At 46.0% G+C, this 9,136-nt stretch overlaps 1 protein-coding gene across 1 annotated transcript; it reads left to right on the top strand.

Moving 5' to 3' along the window:
• The first annotated feature begins 375 nt into the window (after positions 1 to 375).
• Positions 376 to 2,994, top strand: dand5 (DAN domain family, member 5). Its single transcript, XM_035406750.1, has 2 exons — positions 376 to 1,155; positions 1,383 to 2,994. Exons 1-2 carry the CDS (start codon positions 685 to 687, stop codon positions 1,680 to 1,682), a joined length of 771 nt encoding a protein of 256 aa, XP_035262641.1. The 5' UTR covers positions 376 to 684; the 3' UTR covers positions 1,683 to 2,994.
• Positions 2,995 to 9,136: the final 6,142 nt, after the last annotated feature.

Raw genomic sequence — 9,136 nt, 5'->3', positions numbered from 1 at the left:
CAAAACTTATTAATAAAAACCAAACGAGCTATGAGGGAACACAGTCCATCCTTATCTGATGAAGCATACTATTAGTTCTGTGATAATTAACTCAAGATTGGGAGATGTTGGGAAGGGAGACTTATTTGGAGCCAGTATTGGCCAGCAGCACCACCGTATCACTGCACAAACCAGTAGGCTATTTCCACATAGTTTTATAGGATTATAAACATATCCGTCACCTTACTGTAAATTACCTGCATTTGCTTTGATGCAGCCATTGTGCAATATGAACCGTTCGTTTTTTAAGGAAACGTGTATTTGCACAAGCTCTTTTGTCCTTATACCGCTATCCCGTATCATATAGATTGAAGAACAGTAGCCAGAGCTAACACTTTAACAGCCTTGTCACCCCCTATCGAAAACTCACCTGTTATAAACTAGATCCTTTAATGTTTGACATTTCCCTTGTCATATTAGGCAGGCGCGAGATGTGTCCGGCAATTAGTATGGGAATATTGGCACCCTCTAAATTTTCCTGCCATGTCTGTTATAAAAGGGCGACAGCGACTACAGCGTCTCATAATTTCGACAGCAAGGTAACACAAAGTAACCTTGAACCACATAACAAAAACGGAACATTAATTCACGTTAGCGCCAGAATAGTTGTTTTCTGTGTTTTTTTATTTTTTAACTAATTGCATAATGATTTTATCAGTCAGCTACGTGTTTCTGGCGGCGTCTTGTGCTGTGCTTCACGGTTTCCCCCACTTCGGATTTAAACGTCCCCAAGACGGAGCAAGCGATTTCGAATCGTCAGGCAACGGAGCAGAGGAACCTATTCAGGGAAGAGTGAAAGTAGTCCAAATTAGCCCTAATTTCCTTCGTCAGTCCGCCTTGTTTAGAAGGGGTGCCGCTATCCAGAACAGCCCGAGCCGAAGAGGGCCTTTGCCTGTTTTCTTGTCGCACGGGCGACCGGGCCCTGCGCTGTCTGTCAAGGAAACGCGACCTTCTGCACCGTTCCAGCTCTTTGGTGCGAATATGAAGCGAAGACAAGGGCAGGAGATGTGGCAGAAGGCGATGAACAAAAACACTCAAGACAAGGAGGTGTTGGCATTGCCCATTAACCCAAAGGACAGCTCCAAGCAGAGCTGTGCCGCAGTGCCTTTCGCGCAGGTAAACAGAAGCTACCCAGCATGCCTTTGGCCCATAACCTACAAAAACAAATGTTCTAAAATCAGTCAGTGTTAACGTTTTTGCTTTTGTAACCTATCAAATTTTCCCAATAGAAAATTTAAAACGGTACATTATTTTTTTTCATTAAAACATGAAAAAACACATCGCCTATACTGGATTGCTGAGCTGCGAGTGGGCTGTCTTTAATGCTTGTTTTTCTTTGGCAGCGAGTGTCAGCAGCGGGCTGTGAGACGGTGACGGTGCAGAATAAACTGTGCTTTGGTCAGTGCAGCTCATTGTACGTGCCACCTGGCGGGGAGTCTGTTGGATCAACAACGGGTGGTGGAATCAGCTCCCCCTGCTCCCGCTGCGCTCCCTCAAAGGTCAGGTCCATAGTGGTGTCCTTGCGCTGCCGGGGGAAGGCCGAAGCGCGGGAGATGCGCGTGATGGTGGTGGAGGAGTGCAAGTGCGAGACAGGCCGCGAGGAGGAGAACGTTGAGAGGACAAGGCCTCAGCTGAAACGTTGATAAATCTGGAACTACGATTTCCATTTCACCAAGTGAAGTACCTTCCCATATTTAATTATTTATAGATATTGTAGCTTTATAGATATTTATGTTAGAAGCAAGCTATTACAAAGACATGGAATTCTTAGATAGGAATTCTCAATTATTATTTAAATGTAAAAACGTTACATGTATTCAGTACCCTTGAAATTGACTGGTATGTAGGGCTAGACTAAGCCTACACCAACGAGTTTATAAATTAAAACATTTGGTAAATATATCAGTTGCGCAGGGTAAATATTGTATGTCAATAGTTATTTGTAAGCTTTCATTTTATACAATGATTTGTAAGCAAATACAGCCAATTATTGTTTGTGACATGACATGTGAACCTGAAATGTATGGTTCATGAAATTGTTTGTGACATAGTGGTCTAGCCACGGCCTTTCAATATTGAGTCTTCCATAATGGAAGGTGTACTTTTCTATTCAGTTTTTTATTTTATTTTATTTTTTGTTGGACCCATGCACTGATTAAATTATTCAGTGAATGAAAGGTAATTTGAGTTGCACCTTTTTCACAGGTGTAATGTTCAGTCTTTGACAATGTTTGACTTTATTGCATGCAGAATAGGATTCTTCTATTCGAGTGTGCACACTTATTCCGACTTGTAGCTATTGCTATATGACAATCTGTATTTATATATGACTCAAATTTGGTATGTAATTTCGGATTTGGCCTCCTTAAAAATTGTAATGGAAGAATTAAAAGATAAAAATGGAAAAAATGTATTTTTATTTCTTTGAATAGGAAATATATATCAGTATGTTATGACATAACAATGCACAAATGTAAGGGAAGACAAAATGTTGCAATTCACCCCATCGCCTGTGGAAAAAAGGATGGTCTAAGGCAACTAAATGTTGTCACTAAATGTTTATCTGATAAAAAAACTGTACATTTTTTTATTAACAAGTCAATTAGTGGTCCCATATTTGACCAGTTTTGATGCTTATCATGAAGTCTATTTAGATGGCTTTGTTTTACCTGTTTTGCCTCTATGTGTAAGAAAAGACCGATTGTGTAGCAGAGCAACGCTTTCCTGGTTTATTGTGTTTTTTTCATTTGGATGTTTCGCAGTGCATTATTGCATCTCAGCTACTGTTCATATCTTTAATTTTGAATTTGAGCAAGTGTACATTTATAATATGTGACCCTGACAGGCCATCATGTGAGTCTTAGTAATGCTCTAATTTCAATTTGTGAAGACAAAATATGTTGTAATTTTAATATTAGAAAAAAATTTTGTTGGCAAAATATTTTAGATTTTGAATAGTAGTTAAACACACAGAAAAAAAGAACATTTGCATGCAAACAGAGCACTAAAATGAACATTAACTGCTTTAAAGTTCTTAGCAAAATGTAGAATTTTTGCAGCTTTTATTTTTATTTACTTTCCCATGTGTACCAATAAACCATTAATTTTATCCATGATGACAGAAGCCCTCTTTTAATAGGAAATGTAAAATTATTAGATTATCAAAAAAAAAAAAAAGAAGAGCTTCTTGTTTGAGCAGTATTCCTGTGTACATGCATGTGAAGTCAGGAGTTGCATTTTTGAATGCAATTTGGATTTAGGCTTGTGTTCATGTTTGATAGATGAAAAAAAAAGTTTCGCATTTTAATTGCGTTAAGCATGCAGTTAGACATGCGTACCTAACGCAGTTACGCTCGACGGGTCTAGAAGTTTTTATTTATCCGTCTTCTCAAAAACAACAAGGATCATGGCTGCACATATCTAAACCACGCTAATGATTGAATTAGGTCACTGGCCCTCAGCTGGGACCTAGCCGCTCTCCTGCCAGCTTTTATTGAATGGCGAGTTGTTTAATTTAACACCTGCTGTTTGTTCAGTCGCATATTTACCTCACGCCTGTCATTCCCTTTTTCGTTTATGACGCTGATTGTGAGCGGCAAATCCGCACAGTCTGATTGAGACTAACATGCACTAATACCTGAAACCTGACATGCTCTAGGAAACGGGGCAGTGTTTTTTTGTCTTACGTTGTCCTGCATTCAGAAAAGCACTGTGGAGAACATACAATCTACCCCGCACTCCCACCAAGCGCTCTCGGCACTGTATGGGGGCATTAACCACAAAATTTACTTGGAAAAAATATGCACAATTTCAGATAAAAGCTGAAAAGAAGCTTTATGTTTTTTCCTCCTTTTCTGTTTTAAGAACCCAGCGCATCCCCCCCCCCCTTCCCACTTCTTTTATTCTTCATTTCTTTTCAATAGAGAGTGATAGAACAAATGAGGCGTACTTGAGTGCGGCACTTAGTGAGGCAGATGTCACAGCTTTTGTATGGCGGAGCTGGTGTAACTCTCCGGTGTCATTAAAGATGCACCGTTCCCATGACGGGAGAGGGCACAACAGGGGCTTCATTTGGCAAAGAGGTGATCCGGTGCCAAATTAGGAGCTTTAGGGATCAAATCACCGTCAGTCATTTGTAAATAGGCTTGTTAGCAGTTAAAAGGTTAACAATGACATGCACACAGGGTTGCTGTGTTTGGGAAAAGTTGGTGGGAAAATGCAAATATAAATTTTCATTGCATTTTATTAAATGAGTACAATTTTTAAATGTTTAAATGTAAATAAAGTTAAATGGAAATAAGTATGAAGATGAACCGAGAGTGGAAATGAACCTACACTTTTACGTTACACATTGCATGAGGATACTAATTAGTGATTTCTGTTTCCCGGCTGTCCTCCGCGGCCTCGAAAACGACCCAATCCGTGAGACCGAGAATCTGAATCCAGATAGGTGCGCAGAGCAGAAGTTTCAGCGTGTGAGAGGTCGTTGGACTGGCTGCACACAGGCTTACTTTCCGCTGCCGAGACGTTTGTGCCGTGCTCTTTAAACCGCGGTAATGCTGATTAAATCCCTCGCGGGGGGAGCGTTTCGCGCTGCTGCGGCTGAACTTCAGCTATTTGAGCGCGAGCGGGATGCCGGAAGAAGGGCAGCGAGACCGGAATGCGTCTGCGAGCCTCCAGGCCTGCGGGGCCGAAATGCCAGGGCCAGGTCAGCGGCGGCGTGGCGGCGATAGGTCGCCTCTGCGCCCGCGCTGCCGGAGTACACACGACCAGCTGGCGACCATTGGCACCCGCCGGCCTGCGGGAGACAGCGCCCCGGGCGACGGCAGCTTGGCGTATACTGTGGGGAGCGGTGCTAGGTACCAGCGAGTGCGGGAATCTGCTGCCACGCTCGACTCACTAATGAGCGAGGAGGTCTGTGTGCCTGTTTGTTCAGGTATTTATTATGGACAGAGCTCTGCATTTTTCTTGCAGAGAAGTAACATTTAACCAATTGATAAATAGTAATAATAATAATAATGCTATTGACGCTGTAATAGTTATTCTCTCATCAATATTATCTGATATGGTAATAACAATATTACTGCTGCAAGCACATATCTCAGTATCTGGGAGATGAATTGTGGGATGGCCTGTCTGAATCGTCTGGAGCGTGAGTGAAGCAGTAGAACGTCTATTCTCGCCATCTCTTCCCGCCAGTGTCTGTTCTTTTGCTTGTTTTTCATGGCGTGTTGTTTGGCTCTGCTGAAAGCACTAAGCCCCACACCCATTCTCCACCATGCTGAAGCCTTTAAACTGGCACCTGCTGGCGTCCCGGCTGTATGTGGGGCAGTCCCAGAGGGTGGCACTAATTGAAGGAGGCTCTGGGTACTGAGTGTGCCCGCCTTACCAGGATAGCACAGCGCCACTGAGGGGGGGTGGGGGGGTGGGGGGGTGGGGGGCGGGGGCGGGGGCGGGGGGGGGGGGGGGGGGGGAGCGTTCAGGGGCCGCAGAGCAGAAAATTCACACGCTGAGATATCCTTACTGGAGAAACGACCCATATGTCTCATTATTAAACATTTAAAACCTCCCATGCTTTTAAGTAATTAAAATTTATTTTTTTCTTTTAATCTGACCGTCTCTTTTCCTGTTTTCTGTGTTATCGCCTGTCCCCCTGCCGCATCGTGTTAAGTGGAGTGGTTAAGTTGCCGTTGTGAAAGGGAAGTTTAGTTCTCTTTAGAACACTTTCGGATTCGATTCCCCTGCAGTTTCACGACTGAGTGAGCGTGTGGAGATCCCTGCTAGTTTGTGTGTAGAATGGCCTGTTCGTGTATGAGTACAGCACGGCCTGCAGAACTTGGGTCTGTAGGCATATACAGGAGGCCCTCACCATTACAGGCTTTTTGCTAAATCCTGACTTGATGTTACTCAATTACTTATTAAAGATAAGAAACTGCATTACTGGTGTATTGCATGATGGTGTTTTTAAGATTATGACAATGAACATGGTGATGACCATTACTGTAAAAATAGCAATAATAACAAGAACGATAATAATATTAATGATGATAGTAATACCAAAATAACTATTTTTGTCTTCGTGTTTTAGTCTTCAGTGACGGTTCAATACACGACTGCTTTCTCCCAATTTGTGGAGGGTAAAAGTTGTTTCCCCAGGGTCCTGAAGAGCGATGATGTAATTTATGATTCAGTTTATGATTTGAGTTTAACCCATTGCAGTCAGGATTTTGATTCTCATTTCTTTTTCAAGCAAAGTGTGAGCGCAGGCTATGCCCATGTCTCCGGTAATTCAGCTGCCCAAGAAGGGCAGAATCTTTAGGCCTCAGTCCTTCAAACTCAACGTCAGACGACATCCTGTGATAAAAGGAGACAACAAGGAGGCTGTTTAGATACGGCGGGATTCTGTGACTTTAATTAGCTCAGAAGCATATCAGGTATCTGGGGCGCTTCATGAGAAGTGCTGAATAATTCGCTCTCGTCCGTCTCTAACAAACGCCTCTTTCATACTTGTAATCTGCCTCTCTCACAGCCCTCCCCCCCTCCCCCTCGCTCTTCAGCCTGATCTTGTGTTTCTCAAAAGATTAAAGAAAAGAGTACTCATTTTGATAATATTAATATGGCCCCACAAGTGACTGTGGGAGAAATAAACCATCTGGCTGTCTTGCTGTGTCCTTTTTGTGTACTCGACTTTATTGGGACGTTAAACTGTACTTAACAGTTTTAAATATTAGGCTAGGTCATTGTGAAAATGCCTTGCTGAAAACATTTTTTTTTTTGCTGATTTTTGAGAAACCCCAGGAAACATGTCTTCCTGAAACTTCTTTTTAACTTCAGTGCATTTGCTATTCAATATGGTATGTTTGGTGCAGACAAGTGTACAACAAGCTGTAGTTTGTAAGGTTTGGTCCCAATGATGCTGATGGGAAATGTAGTCCAGAGCTGTGGGTCATTGGGTACATTCAATCTGGCTGTAGACTTCAACTCCCAGTAGCCCCCCCCCCCCCCCCCTCCAGGGCATACAGGAAACCTGCAGGCCTCCACTAGGCCATTCTGTGGCAGATTAAGACCTGAGAGAGTCAGGCGATGGTACCTAGCGATGCTAATGAGTCATTAAGACCAGGCGAGGGAGGGGAACTCAGAGACAGTGATGCAGACCGGTGAGGTTGGAGATCATGACCCAGCCAGCTTTAGCCCCTGTGCGCATGTACAGGGTGCTGTGTGCTGCCTCTCCCTGTCTCTGGTCTCTTTGAGTGGGGCATTTTGTTATCGCATTGCGCCCCACGAACTCCGACCACCCTCGTTGCCGCCGCCTCAACAAAACAACAAACCAAAAACAACACAACTTGCAGAGGGCCCACTTCAGATGCACTTCAGTGAGCGTTTCTGCGGAACGGGAGGTGGGGGGGTGGGGGGGGTTGGGGGGGGGAAGGAGCCATTTGCCAGGTCCTAATGGAGGCGGGTTTTTGTGTTCTCTTCTCGCTGAGACTCAGCTGGTGGCGGGACACAGTCGTAGGGGTACGACGCCGCCTGCGCCTCCGGGTCGGGAACAAGGGAGAGAGGGAGGGAGGGAGGGAGGGAGGGAGGGAGGAGGGTCGGTGATAAAAGCCCTCTTTAAGAATTCATCCATCTGGGCTGTGAGAGGCGCGAGCGCTTTAGTTCTGCTCGGTTTGCACAGGCACACGAGCGCGCTCGACGCGGAGCGGGGCTGGCCTGTGCCGCCTCTCCCCCCCCCCCCCCCGCTCCCCAGCCGCCGGTCCTCTCGCCGAGCGGCGGTAACCGGCCCTGCTGCTCGGCGGCGGCGGCGGCGGTGGCGGCGGCCGAACGCGCGGAGGCGAACGCGCGTAGGTACGCGCAGCTGTCGCGCTCGCGGTGCTCGCAGCAAGAGCTTATCCAGGCTGACTCATCCAATCTGGCCCGCCGGTCCCGGGATCGCACGCGCGCTACGCTAACTTTTCGCTGACGTCCCGCTGGCCCCCCTCGTCTCGTTCTGTCTCCAGACCGAACGCCGCTGTCGTCTGTTTCTGTTTCGCGTGGCTCTGCGACTCGTTCTCTTCCTGCTCGCGTTTTTAAGTGTGGCTGATACGGGTCCTTCTGTGTTAGAAGGTCTGCTGCTCTGGGCCTGCAGAGACACAGTCTGCTGCTTTTAGTTCTCCGCTTCACATCAGCTACCAGCTCAGATCCATTAGACCAGGTGAGGATAATTGAAACTTATTTAATTTATCAAGTAAATCATTATCGGTGCATTAAAAAAGCCCAGTAAACTCTCTCCAGGACCACGGTTGGGGTCCCCAGCAGACCCTGTGTCTCTCCAGGACCACGGCTGGGGTCCCCAGCAGACCCTGTGTCTCTCCAGGACCACGGTTGGGGTCCCCAGCAGACCCTGTGTCTCTCCAGGACCACGGTTGCGGTCCCCAGCAGACCCTGTGGCTCTCCAGGACCACGGTCGGGGTCCCCAGCAGACCCTGTGTCTCTCCAGGACCACGGTTGGGGTCCCCAGCAGACCCTGTGTCTCTCCAGGACCACGGTTGGGGTCCCCAGCGGACCCTGTGGCTCTCCAGGACCAGGCCCGGAGCCCTCTCTTCTGGGCTTTAGCGCCAGTGTTGTTCCCTGTAGAGTGCTCTGTTTCCTCATGGTTGGGCTGGATCTGATATAACAGCCTGCAGTCAGAACCTGAGCTGAAGGCTAAAGAGCACCAAAGACGTCATTGTGGAGGATCAGCAATGTTTGGCCTCACTATTATAAACAAATTCTCTGTTAGAAGGCTGGTTCAGGTGATTTTTATATGAATTTCTGTTTTTTTTTTTGTCACCCTTAAGAGTGACCCTTGAGGTCCTTTAATGGCAGTTATTTACACTAATATTGAAAATGGTGTGATACTGTTGGAAGTGTTGGGCAGTTATGAGTACACACCTCTGGCACATTGGGCTGCTGTTCTCTGGGTCTGGAGGGAGGATGGAGTTCACTCATCCCTGCCTTCGTTCATCACACACACATGATCCTTCATTACTGTGGCACGGCTCTGACAGACACTAAATCTCACATGGCAGTTCGCTTCTGCAATACAGGGATGCCATTATGGCACACACTGTGTGTGTGT

Source organism: Anguilla anguilla, chromosome 2 (assembly GCF_013347855.1).
Source record: "Anguilla anguilla isolate fAngAng1 chromosome 2, fAngAng1.pri, whole genome shotgun sequence".
NCBI lineage: Eukaryota > Metazoa > Chordata > Actinopteri > Anguilliformes > Anguillidae > Anguilla > Anguilla anguilla.
This window is presented reverse-complemented; position numbering and strand designations above follow the sequence as displayed.

Excerpts from the sequence above, each read along its gene's own strand:
- dand5 (XM_035406750.1), top strand. The coding sequence starts at position 685 with ATGATTTTATCAGTCAGCTACGTGTTTCTGGCGGCGTCTTGTGCTGTG. Across the intron at positions 1,156-1,382 it reads CCGCAGTGCCTTTCGCGCAG|CGAGTGTCAGCAGCGGGCTG; the intron begins GTAAACAGAAGC and ends TTTCTTTGGCAG.